Source organism: Eurypyga helias, unplaced genomic scaffold, assembly GCF_000690775.1.
Source record: "Eurypyga helias isolate BGI_N326 unplaced genomic scaffold, ASM69077v1 scaffold318, whole genome shotgun sequence".
NCBI classification, from domain to species: Eukaryota; Metazoa; Chordata; class Aves; order Eurypygiformes; family Eurypygidae; genus Eurypyga; species Eurypyga helias.
In genome coordinates, this window is record NW_010264715.1 from 903 (window position 1) to 27,862 (window position 26,960).

General features: G+C 37.6%; 1 protein-coding gene across 1 annotated transcript in view; it reads right to left on the reverse strand.

Annotated features, from left to right (window-relative positions):
- Nucleotides 1-205: 205 nt before the first annotated feature.
- The window catches only part of CSPP1 (centrosome and spindle pole associated protein 1), a gene marked incomplete at its 3' end in the record, with an annotated part of 31,049 nt that continues 4,294 nt past the window's right edge, over nt 206-26,960 (reverse strand). The window contains exons 3-16 of the mRNA XM_010156452.1: nt 24,730-24,830; nt 24,004-24,024; nt 21,470-21,550; nt 18,197-18,298; nt 14,316-14,761; nt 10,217-10,318; nt 9,482-9,567; nt 7,589-7,682; nt 6,539-6,596; nt 4,480-4,494; nt 3,359-3,531; nt 2,506-2,624; nt 985-1,063; nt 206-320 (exon numbers count right to left, since the gene is read on the reverse strand). Coding sequence (XP_010154754.1) covers nt 206-320; nt 985-1,063; nt 2,506-2,624; nt 3,359-3,531; nt 4,480-4,494; nt 6,539-6,596; nt 7,589-7,682; nt 9,482-9,567; nt 10,217-10,318; nt 14,316-14,761; nt 18,197-18,298; nt 21,470-21,550; nt 24,004-24,024; nt 24,730-24,830 — 1,592 coding nt within the window. The remainder of the gene's footprint in view (nt 321-984; nt 1,064-2,505; nt 2,625-3,358; nt 3,532-4,479; nt 4,495-6,538; nt 6,597-7,588; nt 7,683-9,481; nt 9,568-10,216; nt 10,319-14,315; nt 14,762-18,196; nt 18,299-21,469; nt 21,551-24,003; nt 24,025-24,729; nt 24,831-26,960) is intronic.

Below are 26,960 nucleotides of genomic sequence, written 5' to 3' on the forward strand. Positions count from 1 at the left end.
CAAAAAGATTGAGGAGCTTCCTGTCCACCTGAAGAGCTAAAATGAACTAAAGCAGGGTCAGAGGAATGGGAGGAAGTGATGAAGAGGGCGAGAGGTAAGAAAGCTTTTTACTTGTAAACTAAATATATTTGGAAGAGTACTACAGTTACAGCCATTCTACATTGAAGTAAAAGAGGAAAGCACCAGAAGCTTTATCACTCAGTACCTGCTGTTGCAATTCTTGCTGATATGTTGCCTTTTTGGAAGACTTTGGCTTTTCTTCAGAAAATTCTCTTACGCTTCTTTTTCTGTCTCCTGTATTCCTCTGTCCAATGTCACTTCTGATTTAGAAAACCACACATATAAAGAAAATGTCACAAGGGCTGGGGGTGGGGTGGGTGAGGGATTAAAAAAATTTAAAAAAAAAAATCATGCCTGAAATATTAAAGAGCTGTTGTTTTCCACAGCCTGGTAGTTTATAGTCTCCAATATTTTCACAAATCCATGTAAGAACAGGAGTTCACTGAATTATTGTTTAGATGGAAACTCTTAATTAGAAATCTGCAGAGCTGTCTTTAACACACATTATTTCAAAGGCATATCTGCTGTGAGCAAAATACTCCCAACATGAAAAGTGTATCATAGAATCATGGAATGGTTTGGGTTGGAAGGGCCCTTAAAGACCATCTAGTTCCACCCCCCCTGCCATGGGCAGGGCCACCTTCCACTAGACCAGGTTGCTCAAAGCCTCATCCAGCTTGGCCTTGAACACTTCCAGGGATGGGGCATCCACAGCTTCTCTGGGCAACCTGTTCCAGTGCCTCACCACCCTCTCCAGGAAGAAATTCTTCCTGATATCCAACCTAAACCACCCCACTTTCAATTTAAACCTGTAACCCCTTGTCCTGTCCCTACAGGCCTTTGTAATAAGACTCCTTGGCCCTCAGCTTTCTTGTATCAATGCAGTAAGTACAAACAGAGAATACGAATACAGATAATACTTACACAGATTGGTCCACTGGGGCTTGGCCTAAAGGAGGATCCAGATTAGGCATGGGTTGCATTGGCATCATGCCTGTACCATCTATACAGTAAAAAAATATTTTTTTAATTTTTTCATGTTCAGATATAAACATTTGCCCTTACGTAAAAGAACAGAGCTCACTGCTCAAGCTCAGTGACTGCAGATTTACAAATTGGACTCTCAAATTCTGTAACAAACAACTGATCCTTAATGCTCTGTAAAGCAAGAAATACAATGCCAAGGTATAAATCTGTTTCTTAAATTCAACTAAATCTCTTTAAAATCTGCACGTCTTCATTAACATATTTTACAGTGAACTAAAAAAAAGAAATAACTCACTTAACACTTGCCCTCATGCTTTACTCATGTCTTATATTGTGAGGAGAGCCCCACTGCCTCCTGCAGAAATGCAGTACATTTGGCCTCTGTGCTCTTACTAAAATAGGAGCTGCAGCCCCCTGCCAAAGTGTGCTGGTTTGGGCTGGGATTTTCTTCTTCCCATTTTCCTTTTTTCATTACATATGATTATTAGTATCGTAGAATCATAGAATGGTTTGGGTGGGAAGGGACCTTAAAGCCTGTCTAGTTCCACCCCCCCTGCCATGGGCAGGGACACCTTCCACTAGACCAGGTTGCTCAAAGCCTCATCCAGCCTGGCCTTGAACACTTCCAGGGATGGGGCATCCACAGCTTCTCTGGGCAACCTGTTCCAGTGCCTCACCACCCTCTCTGGGAAGAACTTCCTCCTGATATCCAATCTAAACCTCCCCACTTTCAACTAAAACCTGTTACCCCTTGTCCTGTCACTACAGGCACTTGTAAAAAGTCTTCCCCAGCTTCTTTGTAGGCCCATTCAGGTGCTGGAAGGCTGCAATAACGTCTCCCTGGAACCTTTTTCCTCCCTGATTTTAACTTTTCTATGAAGGTAGCATGACAACTTTTAAAAAAATATTTCTGTTTTTTCCTATAAAAAAAGGAAAAGAAAAACAACAAACACCACACAATCTAGTCCCTCCCCCCTACACATCAGTTGTTTCACTCGTGAAATCATCACAAAGGGTAGATAAAAAAAGGACTTCTTAAAATAAAGTATGATAAGTTCATACAGTTCCTTTAAAAATATTTACAATTATATCTCAAATTGTAAAAACACCTCCACATGTAATCAATTATAATATGATTTAAGCAGTTTTAGAAAATAATGTTTTGATTATCAAAACTATCAAGAAAATTATCTGGGAGGAGTAATAGCCAAGTAGCTGCCACTAGAGCTTGTTCAAGTGATGAACAAGATTTCTGGAAGCCATGGCCCCTTTTGCAGTTGGAAAAAACTACTTCATTCAAAACCAGTATTGAAAAAAAGCCTACTTTTCATTCAATACACCTCTAAGACACGGGTTTAAATTGCTGTTACTAGTTCTACATTATTTATCATTTAACTAGATTAAAAGCAGTCACCTGAATCACTCTAACAATCAATCCATCTAAAATCATCTACTCACAAGATGCAAGACAGGGATCCAAAGGATTCCTAACACCGTAAGAGTAATATGCATCATCATAAGGTGTTCTGAAGTTTTCTGTCAAAACTGGTGGTGGAGGTGGCGGCATCGGGGCAAGCCTTGAAGAAAAAAAAAAAAAAAAAAAGGAACATCATTTTTGGTTTTTGGACTACTGAAAATAGAGATCCTCAAAAGAAATTTAAAAAAAAAAAAAAAAAAAAGAAGAGAGAGAAAATTCACTGTAGGAAAACTCTGGAGTTAGCTCAGCTCAAGTCCTCTCATTAGTGCCACGCAGGAACAAGATAAAATAAGCCTCAGTATGAAATTAACCTTCCCTTAGGGAGTAGTACATGAACACACACTATTCCAGAAATCTGAAGATCATAAAACAAGCATGCCTTCTTTAACTGGTTCAGTTAGTGATACTTACTGGTTACATCACTAACAGTAAATAAAACAACCCAAGGATTAGTCTCCAGTCAAAGGGCAAGCGGTACAGCGCAGCATTAGCCACAGGCTTGAAGCTCCTTCTTCCTCCCAACACAGTGTAGCCTCAACCACGGTGCGTAGTGGAAGCTGTCCTGGCCTACACTGAATTCCTGGGCTGAACCCTGAGAGATTACTTAATTGGACAGGGGCCAAACTCACGCCATACCAGCCTTCTAACACCATGGACGCTACTGGGTGCACATCCCAAGCACATGCCCATGCACCCTCGCAACGTGGTTCCGTATTTTATCATTTCTAGAGCACGACCCTCATCCCACGCAAACATCCACGCAGTAGTAATATCACGCTTAGTAGCGATGACGAAGCGTATGTAGCACGCGCAACGAACGTGCTGGTGCGGCACCTGGGCGCTGCTATTTCTCCAAGCGTGCTGGCTAGCCCCCACTGAACGTCTTCATTCACTGGAGGGGCTGAAGGGATGGGCACTGGAGTTTGGAATGCCACCTTCGGCCTTTCAGGAGGTACTTTCTCTTCAGAAGGTCTCATGGTCAAGCCAAACTGCTGCAACCTATTTGGCTGAAGGGGAAAAAAGAGAGACAAAAGAGAAAAAAAGCAGTTGCTTTGTTATTACTAGGAAATATTCTGAACCTCCATTTAAGCTGCGTTAAACCCTTCACTGGGGCCCAAGTAGCTGTTCAAATTTCTAGCAACTGCTTTAATTTCACCCAAGGAATTACTGGAAATCTAATACCACATGGAAATCCAGCATGTTTATCACAGATTTCTAAAATACAGCCTCTGTGGCAGGTTTCAGGAAGTATAGGGTTCTAGGTATTATCCACGGGAAAAGAAAAAAGTACTGACACAGCAGTCTGTAGTACAGGTTACCTACAGCCATCGGTTTCTTACACTGGCAGTATATCATATTATGGATAGGAAAAGTTTCTAAAATACCCCCCTACGCACCTCCCTGAAAGCTAAAATAGCTCACCATCAGGAAAAAGAAAAACCACACGCTGAGACTTTTTGCCAATAAACATTTCCTTGAAATACTGTTATTTCATTATTTGGGGTTCCTTTGATTCTATTAGCTTTTGCACCCACAACAATTACCAAAAAAAAAAAACAAAAAAAAACACCAAATTAAGTAGAAAATGTTTATTGATAACTGGCAGCCTCAGGAAAAAAAAAAAGTCCAAGACAACATGCAAGTGATGCAAAAGCATGCAAGTCAGTTTTAGAACTATCCCATCACACCCAGAAAGCCCTTATACTCGCTGCTATGCACATGTATTTTAGTGTTTGTTTAAATGAGTCAATATGATAGAAGACCACAAAGAATTCATACATTGTGTAAGTACAACAGATGTTGGGTTTGAGTTTACTGATCCTAACACTTAATGTTTGAATTAACATGCATTCAGAGAAAGTATAACACCAGCAACCAGCTAAATATTAAATATCTAACAGCAAACCATACACCCTACAATATGGAAGTATTTCAGCAAAATATTAAATCTTTACCTCCTCATCATTTAGCTGCAAGACAGTATATACAAGGCAGTTAGCACTCACCAGTCACAAACTACAGCATTAAGATTAAAATTCTCAAAATCTACTAGACATGAAAATTTGTTTAGAACATTTAACCAGATTTGTAGATGCGAATACAAAATCAGATAACAGATACGAGCTATAGCAATTAAAAATTATAAGGCAGTCTTCAGACTGGGGTTTTTTTACTTATCTTCAAATCCACTGTCTTGGGCAGGAGAATATTTAAAACAGCCTCTCTCATTAACAAGTTTGATGTGAACTGTTCATAAAGTGCCCCAGATTTCTGCTCTGTAGCTAATTTCAGATGTGACTATGGTGCTCAGTTCATCCTGGGGATTGTTTTCTTTTAAACAAGCAGTATATACTACAGCCCACATTTATAGATCCTTAATCAGGCATTGCTATTTAACCAACCTGTAATTAATCAAGAAATCTACCTAATTAGAATCCCTCCCCGAGAGGCAATTTAAAGCTAACAGTGATTGCTTCTTAATGAATGTAGCAAGTCTACTTAATTGAAGGTTTTCAGCTAAATTAACGGTTTTAAAACATTATACATGCCCTGGATTTGCTCTGGATGTAATTTTGTTCCTACAGCAGGCACTTTTCAGTCTGACTGACATGCGTACTGCGTGTAGAGTGCTTCAGCACAGCGTGCTTCTGCCTAGGCAGCTTTGATTAGGCAAACTGTTTACACTGACCTTACAGCCTGCTGTGCCAAGAGAGCCAGCATCCTCCACCCAGTCTTTCCTCTTTTCCTGCCTGGCTGCCAGCTGTACCCTCCATCCTTCTCCCTTTCAGCATCTGAATCCCTGATTAGTCAACTGACTGCTCTAAGCCAAGTAAAGCAGCAAAAAAGATGCAGATTTTTGCCACCTAACCAAGCTGAATCAGTTTGCAAAAGGGATCAAACACGCACCACAGATATTTTAAGGAGGGAGAGAAGGAACATGCAGCCAGACCACTTGTCAGTGTTCTCCTTCCCCATTCAGGAGTAAGAATTTGGGTTCAGCTTTGTTGCTTATCTACATGCATTCTCAGTCTCCAGCCTCACATACTGACTTACAGTACCTTATGGCCATTCATCCAGCTTCATTTTCTAGTAAAATAAGAGCTCCTTTCACCCCTGTTGACCTCTCCAGAAGTGACACACATTTCTTCATGAGTTGTAGCCTCCCCCACAACCCAGCACCACTGAGAATTTAAACTGGTAACCAGTCAAGTTAATAACCAGTTTATTCTTGCTTGAGAAAGTTACCCATCCTTCATCTCCAACAGCAGATCCCTACTGCACCCAAGATGCGGTGGCTTTGGCACTCAGCAGGCACACATGCAAATCATACTAGTGCTATGACAATCAGACTGCTACGAACGTTACTAGCACTGACAGTCTACTCCTTCATGCATGCTAATCAAAATTCTTAGTACAATAATCACCTTACTAAGGAAGTGGAGACCAGTAACTCTTCGTTAAGTCTTATAAGCAACACTATTAAACATCTTGCTTTTGACAAAATCCTATAAAAATGCTTATAATCCTGAACGCTACATCTGACAGTTTAAAAAAGAATTACTAATCTGAAATTAAAACCTGCTACGATGAGATCAACTTGACTGCAAAGCAACTGGATTTTTTTTTAACTGAAAAACAGCAACAACCTCCTGCAGTATACTTTACATTCATGAAGAAAGCTTAGTAACGTGTGCATGTACAGGCTACCACGGGACGCCAAGCATTCTGTCCGTGATACACACTCCTTGTAGATAATTTCCACGTGGTCACAGCAAAAGAAAAGGTTCAATACCTTCCATGAAAATATTTTCCCAACAAGCTGAAAGCATGTGTAATGAGTTAGAGCCCTATCATCCTTAACTTCAATTTTATTCTACACTAATGCCCTATTAGAAAAAACCATGACATTTATAATTTTATAAAAGCCCTACAAAATTTTGTGACTGAGCAACCATAGTGTATGGGTAATAAAAATAAGTCTGTAAAAGTGAAAGAAAACACAAGTTCCTTTACCTTCTTTTCTGGGTCTTGAGCTCCAGAAGCAGCAACTGAGAGCTCAAGTTCCTTCTCACTGGTTTTGTTTTAAAACAATGAAAACAAAAAGGATTAAATCAGAAAGCAGTAACAACTATTCTCATTCTTTCAAAGGACAGATCTCAACTCTGTAGTTAAAAGAACTCGAAAAATACAGGATAACATACATGATTCCACTTGATTCCTTTGGGAGTCAGGGATCAAAGATACTCCATATTATTTGACAATAAACAGAACTCTCAGAAGTATCTATCATCTATTCTGCCTAATAAAAATCCAACTACCATAAAAGGACAAACTAACACATTGCTTTTTACTACAATCTTTCAGGGCATTTCTTCAAAAATTATCTTTACTCACATTAGAGTAAGAAGCTTATAATAAACATATTGAAATTAATTATTCAATAGTAGAGCAATAAGTACTATATTGTAAGTTCAGGGCTCAGGTATGTTCAGCGTGTACAGTTTGTCTTCACAGTGAAACCATCAATAGTAACTTATTTTTAATTCCTTATCCCTTCACTAATATCACTGTGTGTTTTTAATGTGTCCACACTATCATTCAGCAAAATAATAGGCAAGCAAGAAATTTATACTTATTATTCTGCATAAACCAGATGATCAAGTGCTTTGGAAGTGAAAAGTCGCCTTTCCTAAACTTGAGGGCAAAACAAGATTCATTTTCAACTTTGCAAAGTAATTAGACACTCCCCTACCAGCAAAAAAAAGATAACTTCAGTTAGACCTTCTTTACCCTTAAGAAACTAAAAATCATATTTTAAAACAACGAAAAAACCCACCTTTTTTTTCCTTTATTCCATTGAAAGCTAGGGAATTTGTTTATTACAAACTAGATAACAAATAATTTGTATTATTAAAAACTAGAGCCAGTGAGTTTAATTGGATGCAGCATTACCTAGCAAGCTGAAATTCCTTAGTTATGAAATTTATTCTTACCACATTGAATTCAAGAAATTCCTTTAAATTTCAGCCATTATCTTTGAAAAATACAGTAACTTTCCATTACCGTCTCTTATTTCGCTGTTGCTCAGCCATCTGTTCTATCAGGTCTTGCCTGTACTTCTCTTTTTTCTTTTGGAGAAGTTCTCGGTCCTGATCACCTAACGGAAATGACCACACATTTGTGTAAACACTCCACAAAACCCACAGAAGGTGCTGGACAAAAACATCACTCACATTTCAGTCATTTCAAAACACTAAACACAGCAGAATAAATGATCTGGGAACGTGCATAAGAACACTGGATCTCTACCGACTAAAAAAAAAAAACACCAATCTAGTTTTAATACAGAGTGTGTTTGCAGTATGATAATCAAAACTACTAAAATTTTCATTAATATTTTCCTAGTTTGCCTGTTGTTGTATAGTCAGGAACCTACAAATTTCAAAGCCAAGTGATACACCAGCAACTAAAAAAAAGTTACTTTTGTTTTTTCTCTCTAATGGTCAACTAAGGAAGATACACTACAGCACTAAAATTATGAGGCACTGCTCCGGATCAAAATGAAATGTAAAACTGGAGAGAGTCAAACCCACAGGGAGGAAAACAAATTGCTCCACTTTTAGGATGGTTCCCACGACTACTAAGAATTAGCAAAGTATTTGCAGATAGGTATATGTAAAAGGAAACAGTGATAACATCTCACATGGATTTTAAGGAACCCAAAAAACTTTCAACTTGTGGTAGTTCCCCCACCAGATGCATAGAGTCTTCTATTATTTTAAGAACAAAAGAAAAAACCATCATCACCACTTTCCATACAGTATGACTATCAGACACAAGGACTCCTAACATACTCCCATACACAAAGTGACTGTGGCTATCCACTGAAGTACACCTGAACAGTAAAGAGAGGGAAGCTGCAAAGAAACTAAAGCAAAACCCAAAACAACAACAAATCATGACACATGACTGAATTTTTTATTCAATTATTGTGCTTGAACTGTAAAGTGACCAAAACGTGCAAGAGAATCTCATGATTTGTGTTTCTGGGGGCGTCTGAAATCACTTCCCATTTCAAAAAATTTACTTAATCTTTATACATGAGAGTTAACAATATTCTTCTCCTAACCAGGACGGCTAGGAAAACAAATTCACAACTTGGCGTACTCAAGTTACGACAAATGAGATGACTGAACAGATCAGAGACTGACCATTACAACACCACTGTTTTAATGCTGCCTTTGAACAGTTCCAAAAAAAATGATGTGCCACATATAGCACCGAAGATCTAGTAAGCACAAATGTAAAAATAAATACAAGTTCTTCGGAGAACTTAAGTCATTTTTTCCACAATTCAAACCTAACTTGCCTTCAAAGGATCCCATCTGTAGAACTACTACAGTTCTTTTATTCCTGCCTTATCATTTTCTGAATTTAGCTAGGAACGCTATGCTGTCAATAGTATTTCTCTCTATTATGCTCAGTAATAATGTTCCCTGAAAAATTTTATGGCTACATTTAACTTGTAAGAGATGATCAGAATCATTTGTTCTTGCATAAGGTTGTGAACAGTACCATTTCCCATATTTCTGCAATTAAAATTCAATAAGTTGTGTCTTTAATAAGACAGATTAATATTTTTCCTATATTTTAATTTTGTAAAAAAACCCAAAAAAACCCAACAACAAACCACACTTAAAAGTATCTCTAGGCCTTAAACTCTTAGTGAGATCTAAGAAGAAACTTGGGCTCTTAAAAATTAATCAAAAAGCCCTGTTACATTAAGGAAGGAAACAAACATGTTTTTCTTTTTTCATTTTAAGTATTTATTTACCAGTCCTGAGGACAACTAACACAAAGAAAAAGCTAATTTTTCTAGTTTTTAATTATGCCCAAAAAAATAAAACATGCAAAGAAAGGCTAAGTCAGTGTCATTAGTTAGGTTTTTATACATACCAAGAACAAGGCCTGCTGCTGCATATGGCCTTCCAGCTGCAGACTGGGCCTGTTCATTAGCTGAAGAACTAATTTGTACCTGATTTCTGGCAAAGAAAAAAAAAGAAAATGGAAAGATCAAACTCGAGAATTCACCTGCAGTCTATGTGAAACATGATAGATGCAGTTACATCATTATGTGATACGTTTATGACAAACAGCTTGCCTCAAATCTGAAGAAGTATCACAAGCAAATGAAGAAACCACCTGGCAAAAAGGCATTTCTCACAGTTCTCATTTGCCTGCGGTTTCTGAAGCCATCAGAAACACTGACTCAGGTGAGCACTTCAGCAGCGTTGACAGACTGAATGGCGCCTGTCAAGAGTTTACGTAAGGGCTTTACAAGTGTTCTGCTTCTGCCTCATCCACTCGGATGACTTCAGAACTTGCAAAACCAAGACAAGAGGGGGAAAAAAAAGGAATTTTAGAACTACTATCAAAAATGGATTCCATGTTATTCTACTTATTAAAAGTCTTGAGCTGGAGAACAGAGATCTACTGTTTCAAAAAGAAAACATGCATTCAAGCTTCAATAGCTGTTCTCAAAGGAAACACTTTTTTCTTGTTCTATTATATCCTAGCTGCAGAAAACACTATCAGCCATTTCAGACAACATATTAGGGTTTTTAAATAAACATTTTCTTTTCACCATGATTTTGTAATGCAATTACCAGAAAAATACACTGTGTACCACACCTAGAATTTGCAGTTCTCGAGATCTGCTGCACATGTGCTTTCTCCTTTAATTCGTCTTCATTATCTGCAGGTAGATCTCTCACCACTCCATCCAGACAGGGCCTTAAAAGAAATAGAAAAATATTCAGCTATGCTTGCCTAAAAACATCCACTCTGAAATGGAAGGTCCAGCCGTTCTGTGCTAATGGATCCTCAGCCTGACTGCACACTGGGGGGCAGAACCAGTTCTGAAAAGGTCTCACAGAATGTCCAGAAATAACTCACTTTGCCAGCATTGTCAGGGCAGCTCACCGTCTGGGGTTTGAGTTCCCAAGCCTGCTTTCATGCAACCTTTACCTGTTGAGCCCAGTTTAAGAGTTCCGAGAGCTGAAAGGCATTCAGCATCCACACTGCATTAATTGAAACAGATCTTGCTGCTCTTAATCCCCAGGAGCCAACCAAGTCTACAACAGATGTCAGCACACAACTATTGGGCAGGTCTGGTGAAACAGTTCAGTCAGACAGGAAAAGCTGCTTTGATGACAAACTACCCTTCACTATGCACCTGATACCATCTAAAAGAGGTGACATTTGATCACAATAAAAGACAGGTAACATGCTGAATACAAAAATGCAGGAGCGAAAATTTGAATCATCTACATATGAAGTAGTATAACTGAAACTTTCAATAATTGCAGAAATGCTAAAAATTATACGGACACAAGGGAGCTTTTCCTGAAAAGATCTGGGATACTTGAATGTACAGGCTTTTCTTGCCTTGTAAATTAACTTCTTTTTAATGAGGACTTCAAGTTGCCTTGATAAAATAAGGCAAGAGTAGATATTCAATAAAAAAGAAATACTAATAGATGCTAACAAAGCTACGTATTTTCCAGAGCTGGACAGACTTCCTAGTAAGCAAACAAACAAGCCTTTAGGTAAACACAGAAAAAAAAGCCCACCTTATTCTTTTATGTAAAAAGATCCACAGCTCTGCCCATCCCTAATTTAAATAAAAGCCAATAATCAAAGTCAACAGGATGCAAGCAGATTATTAAACGTTGACTGGGCATCTTTACAAGAACAACATGAAAGGAGGACATCCACCCCCTTGGCATAACATGGTATTCTTTCATGATCAAGATCACCTTTTTGACAATGATCAACCTGCTACTTACAAGGCTGGTCACCTGAGACTGAAACACAGTCAGAAAATAGAAAGCCTAGTCCATAGCATGATGAAAGGATGAAGGGAGGAAACAAAGAAACAAACGTTGGGATTCAAGAGGCAACCTTTCCTGTAAAAAGCAGCAAGCTTAGAAAGGCAGGCCCAGGTGTGTTGGCCCAATTCAATCAAGAAGCTGTTGGATCCTGTTTATAGGACAGCCCTGGCTGCTGGGGATGGACTAAAGCATCCCAATCCTAAAAAAAAACAATACATTTTGCACTTCCTCGCACTTTCCTGTCACACTGTTTCTCTTCAGTGAAGTAGGCCACAGCCCTTGTGCCTCTGTCAATACAGAAACCTTTCTGAAAAGTCCCGTTACAGACTCCTGGCTCTCCAAACTAATAAAGCCCATTTAAAAACATAAAAATGTCAGTACAGCAAACAAAAATATTCCTTCCTATGAATTTAGTTACTGTCATGATTCAAATGTGTTCTGAAAAAGTTGACTTTGCCTGAAATGTAGAATTAAAAATTCTCCTGAAGCTGAGCTGTCAGTAAATAATAGATGAATTTCTCCCTCTTTAAGGGAAAGCTAATATAGTCCATAAAAGGTGAAGTGGAACTCCTTGTGAAGGAGAGAGAGTGCTAGATAACAAAGCACATTTCATTTAAAAAAAAAGTGTAATTTTCAATAAAAATTAAGCTAAGTAGAAAATACACACCAATAAAACCAAACCTGAATTTTATGTACAAATTTAAGTTCAGGCCATTCAGGTGCTGGTCCAGCAACTTCTTTTAAGAAGATGCAACAAGTTTGCCAATAGCGAAGATAAGACTATCTCCTGTAGTTTCTTTTAAAAGAAGACTGGAACCATTTTTTTTTGCGGAGGCAAAAAAAGCAATTAATTCCCTACTGATATATTGGTCACAGACATTTATATAAGCAGCATTTTCTGTGAAAAACTAAGTAGTAGACTTCTATTCAACATGATACTGCCTACTGTCAGTACAGACACCATCTTTGCTGGTATTTTACATATATAATTCTGTATATATTCTTTGAGTAAAGTAAAAGTAAACTCAGACTTTATCAAATGGTCATTTTTATTTAAATATCAGACTCTGTCTCCAACTGCATTAGACAGCGGCAAACAGCTATCTAGTAAAAAGAGGACATTAATCCTTTTGGGCGTTAATTAACACAGGGGATTAAGATTGCTTAGTCTCCAAAATACGGACAATTTGGTTATATTTGTTAGATACCAAATCTAACTTCTAATATTTTTATTTCTGAAAAGTTTTAGGACAAGAAGACTCTACCCTAAAACTTCCTTTGCTCGTTTCTATCAAGATTACACTACAGGATGGAACAATTTTTGTATTTTGCATTCTCATCTCTGAACCTCACTCAGCAGAAAATGGGCAATCTTGCTCCTGCCATCTATTTAACCACTGCTTCCATTTGCTAGTCTTTTTCAGAAACACTGTATGAATAAGTACATGCTTTTAGAAGTACATCTGAACATACAATCTGAAACTCTGAAATAACCCAGTTATTCAGTCTGCATCTCCCAAATGCTTCCAGACAATTAATTTTCTCCACAGTTACTTAATTTCTTGACCATTTTCTTTTAAAAAGTCTGAGAAAGAATATCCTAAGTTTGGTTTCTAGAAGTTATTTTAAGTCTACTGGCATTTGAAACGGGAAAAGAACCAGGACAGCATTAAATTTAGGAAACACTTTTCTAGTAGAAGAACATTTAGGGTTTGTTTTTCCCAGTTATTAATTTGTAGTACCATCCAGAAAATTATCCCTGTAAACAATGACTCAAAAGATCATTTAAGCAGTCCACCAGCACTTAACAACAAAACATGATTGTAATATTTAATGCTGTTGAGAGTAGTACAGTTCGCCTTCTGTTTTTTCTAGAAGTGCTAGTTCTAGGGGAAAAAAAAAAAGTGCTTATTTTGTCTAAAAATATCTGTAAATCGTTGAACACTTTTCAGGCAATTTAAAAAAATTATTTACAAGAAATGTTACTGCTTTATTTCATTTGAATTTAGCTGTATAAAACCCACGTGTTTCAAGTTCAATACTATTTCACACCACATCCCATGTGATTTCTGAAAGCAACAGTTCTTACAATGGAGTAACTGAAGGTGGCCAGGCTGCCAAACCCTGAATGATTGGAACGGTTATGCATTTTCTTTTTTTCAATGAGCAAGCTAGAAGAGAAATATGAACAATTTAAGTCAAAATAACCAAACTGCTTTATCAGTTAACGCAGTATGGACAACTTGATAATGAGCAGTACATGGTATCAGTTTTCCTCCTAAATGATTTATCTAAAGCACCCTCTTTCGTTTGGTTTGGGTTTTCTTAAATGTTGATGCAAACTGTGCAGTTATTACTGAGATTAGCACCTATTAACACCATCAGGATTTGGTTCAACTATGCAGATGCTTGAAATCTGCCATTTAGCAAGCCAAAGGAAAAAAAGAGGATCTTTTAAAAATACATTTTTTACATTTCTAACACACAGTGGCATGTACCAAAAATTGAAACAAACCAATTTTGGAATCTGAACTAAAAATTGACTTGCTATAACTATTACATGCAATCCTGGGTTCCCGGCACAGGTTTTGCTCTCAAATATTAACATGTTTTCTGCCAAACTACACTTAATAAAAAATTAATTGTGGCCTTCTTCTGGGGTAATTTCTCTAGTAACTTGGTTTGCCATAATGTATAAAATGCTCCCTGATGTATGAGATCTTAGGTACTGGTCCAATTATAAAATATTTTTTCTAAAAATTATTACAAAGTTCCTTTTCAAAGTAAGTACAAAAATCCTGCTTACACATGCGAAACTTGTCTAATTTTCAGTGAGACCAAACCATGGCTGTCAACACACACCACAGAAATAAAGGAGAAAACAGAATGAATAATACCTTTCAGCATTAAAAAAACGGGGAGTTTTTCTGTCATAAGTGCTTTCACATCTAAATCTAGGGTCTGTTTCTTCATTTGCCTCAGGATCATAGTCCATTCTGTAGTACCTTCTACCAAAATCACCATCTTGATAAAGTCTGTGATGCTTCCTAATAGGAATTACAGATGGGCTAGCAAATCCACGATGTCTTCGACTGGGAAGATCCAAATCTTCATAGAGTTGTTTAGTCATTAGTCGACTTCTTATTTCAATCTCATCTTCTAACCTACGATACCTGTCTTCCTCCAGCCATCTTTTATTTCGCAGCTCTTCATAACCTCCTGTAGAAGTAAAGGCATCCTTCTTGGGTAGTTCTGCACCTGTATTACAGGGCTGTATTTCTGTGTGTAGTTCTGGCTGGAGCCTGGTAACAGCAATAGGTTTTTTATTCCTGTCCATCTCATTCTGTTTAATGAAAGAAAATAATATTAAAAGATCTGAATATAAACAAAACACACTGAGCAAAAACTTGGGGTTTTTATTTCTTCAAACAATCCCTAAAAAGCTACTGGATAAAAGGTAGGAGGTGAGTAAGAAAAATGCTTCAATGAGGGCTTAAAAGCTAGGGACTTTTTTTTTTTTTCCTGGAGAAAAAAAGCACTCTTTCTCTTATCTAATGTTTTTCAGAAGAATGGCTATCAATCCTGGACAGGTCTTTTACGAACTCCAATTTGACCTTCAGATTCAGAGTGCAAAGAACCAAAAAACACTTTGAACTTTATACCTCATCAAGAGGATAGATATCTTTCTTCCACCCAGATTCAGGCAAGCCTGTAATACTCCTTACCTATGAGCACAACCTTTTAACCTGACCGTTTCTCCATCTATTTCTTAGCTCCCCAAGAGCCATCACTATGACAAAGGATAGTTTAGTGGATAAAATACAGCCCTGTGACATACTGGGCCAGTGTTCAACACATAGTTTTGGCAAACAACATTGTTTTGAATAAATCCTGTAGTATTTAATGCACTAATCTTTCATCTGTGGAATAAAGATAACAGTAACTCATACTTCACAAAACATAATGAAAAATAACTTAAAAGATGCAACTGACACCGAACTGGGAAGAGGGATCAATAGAGTAGAGGGTGTGACTACCACTCAGAATGGTCTTGACAAACTAGAGAAATATGCTGATAAAAAGCACATGAAGACCAATAAATGCAAAATTCTGCATCTGAGACAGAAAAATGCCAGGCACAGGTACAGGCTGGGCACTGACCATCTAGAAATCAGTTTTGCAGAGAAAGGGCTGGGTTAGTGGTGGGCAACTAGCTGAACATGAGTCAGCAGAGTACCCCTGCAGCACCCTAATCCTCTGCTCAGTATTTATTCGGTATTTGGGTTCTGGCATAGTATGCCCAGTTTCCTCCCCTGCCCATGGATAGAATCATGGAATGGTTTGGGTTGGAAGGGACCTTAAAGACCATCTAGTTCCACCCCCCCTGCCGTGGGCAGGGACCCCTTCCACTAGACCAGGTTGCTCAAAGCCTCATCCAGCCTGGCCTTGAACACTTCCAGGGATGGGGCATCCGCAGCTTCTCTGGGCAACCTGCTCCACTGCCTCACCACCCTCTCTGGGAAGAACTTCTTCCTGATATCCAATCGAAACCTCCCCACTTTCAATTTAAAGCCATTAATACTGACAAACTGGAGAAAGTGCAGAGGATGGCTAATGAGATGGTTAAGGCACTTGAGCCCATAAAGGAGAAGCTGACAGAGCCGGGTTCTTTCAGCTTGGAAGAAGAGGTTAAGGAGGGTATCTATGGGGGCAGAAGGAACTAGTAATTGCAGTATCTACCTAACAGGTGGTTACAAAGATGCCAAAATCATGGTTTCCAAAGAACCAAAGGTCACAGGTTGCAGCAAAGGAAGCTCCAATGGGATACGGAGGGAAGGAAGGTCAGATCATGCAGTTAAAGCAGTGGAAGAGGTTGCTCAGAGGAACTCTGGATTTTCCGTCCTTTCAAAACTCAACTGGATAAGGCCTGACCAAGTCAAATATCCCTCAGAGATGGAAGAACCTCAACAAATCCTCACCAGGTGTTTTTCCTCTTTGTTATTTTATGGCAGCAAAATTGTTTCTACACAAGAATACTAAAAACATAATGCAAAGGTCAAATGGGATGACAAACTAAATAGAAGGAAGAAACCTTAACTCCCTAAATAGGTTTGATTAGATAAGTCAGCTGAGGAAACATGAATTCCTAAACACAGAAAAATCTTTAGAGATTTATAGACTCAGTTACACAAACACAAGCTGCATTTTTGCCACGTATTTCCTAGAGATCATTGTTGTGTAGCACTCGAACCCTTGAGGAAGGCAATAAGAATCAGATACTGAATTCCAACACCTGTAGGATGTCTAAATACTCCCTTACAGCCCTTTAAGGGCTCCCTTTAATCTCCTTTCACAGATTAATAGTTTTCAACTGTATGACACTACAATGCACTTGGAAGAAAAGATCTTTCTCATAAAAAACAATCTTTCTGGAGATAGACAAGAAGCATTCTCCTAGACAGAACTTATAAATACATGGGTTTTTGCACTTGGTGACTGCTGTAAGCCAGACAATAAACTTTCAGCTGTTCTGAGTACAATTACAAGTCCTTTCAGAGAATGACCTAGCTCTCACACTACTGTATACTTAATGAATTTCCGTATTAAAAGAAGTGGAAGGCTTTCTTAAATCAAAGCTGCATTAGATGAGAGTTCCAAATTATTGCAGTCCATCACTAAACTAATGCAGCAATATTTTAAAAAGAAAGTTTACCCATTCTACACAAGATTTTACAATTAACAAGCAGTAGAGAGGCTTTCTCAGATCAATATATTGCCTTCAGGTTACTAAAACAGCCGGTTTTACAATGGTGATAATTAGACCCAATGTGTTGCTAACATAGGGATATTTTAGGTACTGCTGAGCACTGCTGACACAGCATCAAGGGCTCTTCTGCTTCTCACACCACCCCACCAGCGAGTAGGTTGTGTGTGGACAGCTGATCCCAGCTGACCAAAGGGATATTCCAGGCGATACAACATTGTGCTCAGCAATAAAACCTGGGGGAAGAAGGAAGGGGGGGGACATGCAGGGTTATGACGTTTGTCTTCCCAAGCAATCATGTGTGATGAGGCCACGCTTTCCTGGACATGGCTAAACAACTACCTGCCAATGTGAAGTAGCGAATGAATGCCTAATTTTGGTTTGCTTGTGTGTGCAGATTTGGCTTTACCTATGAAATCATCTATAACTCAACCTACAAGTTTTCTCACTTTTACCCTTCACAATCTCTCCCCCATCACACTGGGCAGGGCGGGGAGCAAGCAAGCAGCTGTGTGGTGCTCAGCTGCCTACTGCCATACAAATCAAAGACCTCAGCTCAGAATCTGAGTTCCATTACACATGTGACTACCTCACTTTCAGTAGTAAAGACAACTTTCTTGATTCACAGATGCACAGTATCATATAATAGCCAGCTGCCTGCACTTGCCTTGCTTTCTCATGAAATGAGCACAGACTGAGGAAAAAGCAGCTACAAATTCAAACTAAGGAAAGCATTTTGGCCATCACTTATCACCAAGAACAATTCAGGGACTTGCTTCAGACACACAGAAAAATGAAGCATCCTTCTACCAGACAGACATGACTGAAGTAGGAATCAAGAACTGTACTTCAACTCATAACCAGGACTTGCTAGATACATTCATAAAACTGTGACCTAACTGAATGACATTCTTTGCTTATTTTGTTTTACTTTGTATGTCTTAGTCATTGATAAAACAATTGACAAGGTCATGTGTGTTCTTCTTGGTATCAGCTTCAGTAAAACTGTATTACCTCTGTGGTATTCTTCCCTAATTTCCTTAGCCTTTCATTCCATTCTTCTTTATCCCTGAGATACTGATTGTATTCCTTGTTTCTTTCAAGCCGTAGTTTCTCCTAAAACAGGCATTGACAAGTGCATCATAATTCTGCATTTTGAGTAGCTTTGAACTTCACAGAATGGCAGTATTAAATGAACACATGCAGGCTATGTGTCTGCCCTCCCCGTTCTTTGTGATGTACAAATAGGGGTTGAATTGCTTTGAGGTTTTTGTTCATTCTTGAACACAGCACTTTCTCTTAATCTGAAATCTGTAAGCAGAAGTCAGCTTCTTGGGCATGAAGTCTTGTCCCCAGTAACACTGCAGTAAACCAAGCTGCCTCTTAAAACCAGTTAGGTTTCCTCCTGCTAAACCTACTCCAAAATTGTTCCAAAGCCTCATTCCTCTGATGATTAGAAATGGCCTTCTAATTTCCAATCTTAATGTATTTACGGACGACTTTTAAAACATGCAAATTTTTTTTGTGTTAATTGTGTATTGCCCCACTTATAATTAAAACAGAACAACAAAGACGTGTAGACAAGATGTGTCAATGATAGCTTAGGACAGAACTTGAACTGTCAAATTCAAACGAGCAGTTAGGCTGACTGCAAAAAGAGTCAAAAGCATGAAGAATATAAGGAAAACTAAGAAAAACACGATCTATCCACCTTGACCTAGCTGCTTTTGCAAGGTAGCAACATTTATAAAGGGCTTGCTCAGGTCTAAAAATATGCAGGGATTGTACATCAATAGCCTAATTATTTAATATGAAATACAAAAGTCTCCAGGTAAAGCAAATTCTGATTTGCATTATTTCCTTATATTAGTACCTTATGTTTAGAGCATGGGGGATCCCTCATACTACCTAATTCCGACCATCATATACACAACGGAAAGAGAATAACAATCACAATATGATGAATCATCTGCTTCTCCACTGCAGTATTTTCCAATAAAAAAGCAAAATGTTTTAAAACATATTAAAGTAGGGGTACTTTCCCATGAACAAATTTTAAACAAAAATAATTTATACCAGAATGATCATAGGAATACCAGCTTAGGAACAGTTTTACAAATGAGACCAATGCTCCCCAAAACTGTGGGTTTTTTCTAAAAATTTTTGACTATTGGTTTTCTGACAGTGACCACATAAAACCTGTGGACAGCAATGAAAGCTGGCTGAGGGGTATTTTCCAAAGCTGAGAAACTAGCATTGTCTTTAACAGGTGGCAACACACTCAGAAGAAAATTCAATATGCTGCGTGACTGCTCATTTTACTTAACAGAGGAAACTAAAATGCAAATGTTAATCTTGAATAATTTCTGCCCAGAGGAGAAATGTTTAGCAGGGCACAGTCTGACACCTTATGGCAGCTTCTGGGTTCTGCAATACCAATAAATAAATGGGTAAAAAGGATTACAACACACTTGTACAGAAAATCTCAACGAATGTTGACATGAAACCATCAATGATCAGTCATGTTCCCACTTCAGATAAGCCTTTAATTTCCACAGAATTAATCAAAGATCCTTTATCTTTCACTGTTTCCGCACACATACTCACAGGGGTTAACACAAAGTTCACAAGAACCTGAAGTTAAACTCAGCACAAATGCATGCTGCCACTGGGGAGTCATCCTTTCCCCTTCCTGGGAAATGTCATTCTTGCTGCCTCCCCCTTTTTCTTTTTTTTTTTACCACTAGCATAATCTGGAGTTTGGGGCATTTTTATATCACAGAATCACAGAACAGTTTGGGTTGGAAGGGAGCTTAAAGCCCATCTAGTTCCAACCCCCCTGCCATGGGCAGGGCCACCTTCCACTAGACCAGGTTGCTCAAAGCCTCATCCAGCCTGGCCTTGAACACTTCCAGAGATGGGGCATCCACAACTTCTCTGGGCAATCTTGTAACAGCAATTTTCCCTTAACTGAGTTCTCACCTGGCTCCTCATATGGCCAAACATTATTGCCAGCACAAGAGAAGCAGAAAGCTTAAGTAAGCACAGTGAGGGCAAGACCAGCACATTCTGTAAGTGATAGTCTCGCCCCAAACACTGAACAACAACGTAACTCCAAGGCAACAGGTTACAAAACCTAAAAGCAAACAGAACCCTCGAAGAGTGCAACAGTCCAGTCCTCCTCCGGCAATAGGTTCTCTTTCTGCCTTATTGGTGTTTGACCCGTCCTCACAACCAAGCAGTGGTGTTCCTTAAATCAGCAAAAATATTCACTAAATTACAGTGTTTCTACCAATGCAACTTCCTGGATCAATTTAGGAGCAAACACTATAAAGGAACTGGGAATATGAGGTCAACGGTGTGAAAGCAGGAAGAGAGGTAACCCCTGTAAAACCGATTTAGGGTTTCACACAATCCTACTATGGATCAGAGGAATGGATCAGAGGTTAAGAAAATCCACATATGCATGCTGCATCTTCATATTCTAATCTCCGTGACCCTCCAACAGCGGAGACGCTGTTACGTCTGGTATCTTTCTCCAACATATAAAAACAAGACCATAAACTGGCTAAACACAGAGTGTCCTTTCACAAAGCACAGTAGTATCTGTGCTCTCAAAGAAATTGGGAAGAAACCTATATTAACAGCAGGCAATACGTGAAATACCAGACAAGCTTTTATTTAGATTTCTGAAATCTGTTAAAAAAAAACAAAACACAGGAGGATAAGCAGGTAGGTTACATGTACACAAACACATCAAAGCGAATCCTGTACAGCAGAAAGCTTTGGTTCTGAGAGGAACTGACACGAATACCACTGTAGAAATAGCTACAGGCAAATACTTTTTAAATTATCCCCAGGCTGCAGTAATAAGACTAATAAATTAGAAATTTATATATATATAAAACACCAATTATCTTCATTAGATCAATATTTACTGCTGAATAAAACCCCAGCACAACCACTACAGCTTTTGGACACACCAAGTATGAATTAGAAGTAGCAAACCTCAAACTAGTATCAGTATAGAATTACACATCTAGTTATCTACAAACTAAGAGTAGAGGTAACCTAGGATTAAAACTTTAAAAACAATGACAAAATTTAAAGACTTTACTGTTTCTGAAGATTATTCTAACCTTCACCTCCAAAAATGTTCATTTGTAAACAGGGTAAAAAAACCCAACCAAACAGAAAAACTTAAGGGGAAATAATTTTTCCACACCACTTTAAATATCCAGATGAATTTTCAAGCTACATACCACTTCATTTCCTCTATATATTTACCTTAGCAGATCTTCGCTCATCAATAGGAAGAGATAATCCCTGAGTATATGGATCTACTTCACCAGTAGCCAGATAATTTTTCTACATTAAAAAAAAACATTAAAATCAATATATTTTAAAATACCAAACCTTACTTGCTAAATAGTTGCTAGGAATTATATTTTCTGAAATATAGCTGATCAATTTAATGAAATCAAGACCGAAGACAACATTCACATTTTGAAAATGTAAGATGTTCTTTGAACACATGAATGAAGTGAAGTCAAGGAACGCAGGAACGCAAGGGTTTTGTCAAGCTTCGTGCCTACGTTTCAAAGTGTTTGTCACTTCTTCCCTGCTACACTGCTTCAAGGATTACATAAGTTAGTCTCTGCATATTAAAAAAAACATATTTTTATTCAAAAAAAAGCAAAACACCACCATTACTCAATTTTACTGTAAGCAAGTAGCATAAGCACAAGCATCTGTTCAAGCATAAGAGGAATCTTCCAAGACACTACCTTACTTAAGATGAAAAACTTCTGTTGAAAATGTATGTCTACCTCTAACAGATGGAATCCCCACTAACACTACAATCACCACTCTATCTCTCAGCATTGTTTTCCACAACAGCAGTCCTTAAATACTTCAGGATAATGACCCATCACATACAAATCTTGTAATTCCTTCCAGACCAGCAGTCATATTCAGGACAGAACCTTCCACTGAGAATACTATGCTGTTGCTCCATGCAGCTCCCTGGGCCACAGCTTGGGAACCGAGCTGTGCAGCAAGTCAAGTACCAGCCTTTCAAAACAAATGGTCGAATGGGTCCTTAGCTTCCAGGTCTACTGGCTTCTTCACACATCACTCATTTACTAAAAGCATCCCCAGGCCATTCTCAGTCAACCACCCATGTTTTATAAATCTGATTATCTTTAATAAAAATATCATCTATTTGTGTGGCATAGGCTGATGAGGAGAATGGGTTAGATACGATATTTCACCAGCATTGCTTCTTTCTACTATCTATGTTGTAAGACAGCTTGAAAGCTTAGAGGTACGTCAGCAGGTAAGAAGTGTACCTGTTCCAGTACAGAACTGCATCATTATGAATTGTATTTCACAACTACACATTGAAAGACGTAAAGGATTTAATAACCATGCAAATATTAAAGCACTGAGACAACTAGATTAATATGGATAACTAAGTTATTTTTACTAGAGCAAGTCAATAAATTGTCATCCTCATTATTAAGTAATTCTTTTCACACTTTGAAAACACTGTAGAGATTAACTCTGACATTAAAAAGGCATTTGCCAAAAATCAGAAGCTGATATGGAAACTGCATTTTCTACATAAATGAGACTAAACAAGTTATTAACCAACATAATATCACTATTAGAGCTGCTAAAAGTTGCACTCTCTCTTTTTGTGGGGAAAGGAAATTAGAGATTCTTATCGTATCTCTTCCTCGGGCCTTAGAAGCTTAATAAAGCTAACGTGTACTACAGCCAGAAAAAAAACAAATTAACTTGGAAACCTAAAGTTGTAAAACTGAAGTTCAATTGAGAATTAAACAATAAATGTTAATGTAAAAATTATATTATTTGGTTACTCTGGTGAGAATGATGAAACATTAAGTTTCAACACAATATTCTAACCTGAAAATAATGTGAAGTTTAAGACTGAACAAGAAGCAACAATCAAGAAAGTATCATTTTGGTTAGAGGTTAAGAAGCCAGTTAATCCTGCTGTTGCTATCGTTATTCAAGAATTCCAACGCATGCTAATAAAGTTTATCTGTTTCCTAGGCGTGTTATTCAAAGCCCGAGGAAAACCAGAAGATTGTATTTCTATTGTGTTACCTCCCCGTCCACTGACGTTGCTTAATTTGAACAACAACTTGGATGGACGACTTTAAATTTGAAAATCATATCTACATGACAGTGTAGTGATATAAACAATCAAAAATTACTGTAATTGAACAAAGCTTGAGAAAATGTGCCTCTGGAATTACTTTTTCCTCCCAACACTTGTATTCTGGCCACTATGTGCTGAATAATTGGCTCCACTGCTTTCCCAAGCACAACTGATGTGACTGCACAGTGACGGAGAAGGAAAACGCCCTGACTCCTGGTTCTGATGACATATGATAATATTTCAGAGTTTATGATTTTATTCCAGCTTTATAAAGTATGCATAGCAAGAAAAAAACCCTGATCTCATAACACCTATGTAGCTGATAAGCCTTGAAGCAAATGTCTGCTAAAAGAAAAACTTCCGTAACGTCAGCATGAGACAGCAACAATAGCAAGTAGTAAGGAAAAAAAGAAATCAACAAGGGGTTTAAAATCTTATTAATGGAAAATAATATAAGCAATCATTTTGCGCAAACAATGCTGTTAATCACAACACATCACTAAGCATGCACAAATACACAAAGCACAAAAAAGAAATAATTTTTTAAAAAACTCAAAGAGCACAAAGCTTTCAAGCAAAGCAAAAAGTGACTAATTTGAAGGAAAAAAAAATTATATTGCAGGCACCCTACCTTTTTTGCGTGTGAAATACCCTGAAAGTCAAGGAAAAAATACTATTCAAAAAAAGTCTTTCATTCAAAAATATTTGATTTAACAAAAAAAGGCTTCTTTTCTTAAAACAAATCCATTGTTTTAAGAACGGAAGGCACCTGATAATTAGCATTTTCAGACAACAGAAATAATTTGGTTCCTGATTTTTTTTCTGTTTGACTAAGAAGGGATACAGAATATTCCCAAAATTATGCCATTTCATACATACCATTTCAATTTTAAATTTACTGTGACATTAAATAAATGACACTAAGTGGAACATGAAAGGTTTTTTATTTCTAAAATTGGAAAGAAGCTGTTAAACGGAGTCACACTAATTACTGGACTATTCTTACCTGAATTACAGACCACAGAATACATAGGTACTTAAGAAAGTTTACAGATTATATTTTAAATTCTTAAGAAGAAACTAAGAAGTAGAGACAAATAAATAGACATATTCAGAATAAAATGTACTAAGTATTACATGGTCTCATGACAATGAGATCCAGAGAAGCCTAAAACATAACTCTTCCTAGCAGTGACACTTTGAAATTACTTTTACTCAAGTCCTCGAAATCAGCCATCGCTCATAACGAATGCCACCTTACAAAGATTTTCCACAGATTTTTATTAACTTTCATTCGATTAAAATGAGCCATTTTAAAACACTCACTGAAGCCGGGCAAGCGGACCAGGAGCTTTACCTGAGAAAGATATCGCTTATAATCTTGTTGAAGCTCCTCCCTGAGTTTATGTTTTTTTCGTTCATATTCTTCCCCAAGAAGTAAACTCAATCCATAGTCACCTGAAAAGTTTAATGCCGTTAAGCATTATTATTCTACTATTTTTTTATCAATACAAAACACATCCTGCAAAAGCCACATCAGGATTTTTATTCGACGTCAGCAATAAAAACAATGAACTATGCAATCAGTTATTACAACACAGCTGAAAGAAAAACCACCTTCTCTGTATGAGCAGTTGGGTGGAAAGCACAGAAAAATGGAATTGGTTTTTGGATGTTACGTTTCCCCTCTAGTCCTTGTGCTTTTTCTCCCCACTAGAAAAAAAAAAAAAAAAAAACGCAAAATGAACTGAATTTATTTGGATAGTTCACCAGTTAGCATAAAATAACCTAAATATTTGTATGTATTTATTTTGTCAATGTATGTTGCACAGGAAATCTCCTTTGACATGTTAGCTTCTAAATTACTGTGGTATCTTGAGCTGTGCTTATCACACAACAGAACAGATACTGCACACCTAGAAAGCAACAAGCTACTTGTTTGCAGGAAGCATGTGAAAAATATGTTGGCTTCCACACAACTAGAAGAAATCTGTCCATATGATAACAATCATTTTTTTCTTTCCACCTCAGTGTTTTTAATTCAAGTAGACCCGAAACACACATTTAGTACTTTTCCAAGATTACTGGCAGCTCTCGTAACAGCTGCACTCTTAAAAATATAATGTTATGCAAGTTGTGTTATTCTCAAAATATATTTTAAAGTACTTTATGAGAAATACTCTCTGCCCCAGAAGCCCACCTCTGCAGCCCCTTTCTCCACTCTCCACAGAGAGCTCGTGAATTCCACAAAACCACACAGCAAGAGACACAGATCGCAGCTGTTTGGTGGTTTTATTTCCTATTGTTTCTCTGAAAGCATTTCTACATCTTGTGGTCTATCTAAAATGAGTAGCAGGGAGTAAGAGGGAAGAGAGGGGTATTCAAGACTTCTTCTTTCAGCATTCCCAATTTATTGCGTGGTACTGTGTTTGACTCCAGTATTTTAAATGTTTAGGGCATTAACTGGTGCCTGCACGGTATAAATGACATTATATAAATGCTGAAAATTGCTAACTTGGGAATCACCCTGATACTGAAATAGATAAAAGACTGAAACATACTTAGTAAAAATACACATGGCTGCCTTGGCTTGAGATAGTTTCAGCTAAGTCAGAATCGTATAATTATGAGGCAAAACAGGTCCTGTCTGCTGTTCTGTAGAACCGAAGAACCCAATCCCTCATTAAATACATTATACACTGTTCGGAAACAGCTTGTAGCTCAACTACTAACCCAAATCAGCATGGGAGCTGCTTCTCCAATGGGAAAGTTACTTTTCTCCTAATTTTGCACATAATATAAGTGTGAGGTCCGTTAAAAAATGGTGTACCATTTCCAACCTCAAAAAAGGGGTAAGTGTAAAGAGGAAAAGAATACAGAAGAAATGGTTTGTTTCAGCTACTTGCTCTTGCCTTTTATATTCACATGAAAATACTGTTGGATTAACTACAGGAAACCAAGAAGGAAAAAAAAAGATCAAAAGCAACACATCAGAGTGAAAATTCATTCAGTAACTTCACAGAAGCCAGTAAAATACAGTACTGAAAAAGCCAATGAGAATAAAGTGCTTTGATTCAAATACATGAGGTATTCAAACAAAAGAGGGTTTAAAGTTCACTTTATTACAGAAGACTCTTTTCTGGCCACCAGAAAAGCACTGGGATAACAATTATGGGTAGTGATTTAGGAGATACTTGAAAACTATTTACTTCAAAAATTTACCTTAGGAGAGCCTAGCAAGGCAAAAATATGCCACTTAACATATATTCATGGTAATTTCATGCCAATTTTGTCTAAATTCTTCCTTTATAGTAAGAGATATATTTTTAATTGGTTTTCTGCTTTTGTTTAATCTATATTTGCTGTATTTATTTGCCATTTCACATTCTGTTAATAACACACAATCACACTGACAACTTTCATTTTTTAGAAAAAGGTTAAGACTTCCATTAACTTTTTTTTTTTTATTTCAATCATTAAACTGTTTTTTTTCCTCAACACAAAACTTTTTTCACTTCTACCCTTCTAGTTCTCTCCCCAGGGAGTGAGCAAGTGGCTGCATGGTGATTAGCTGCTACTGGGGTTAAA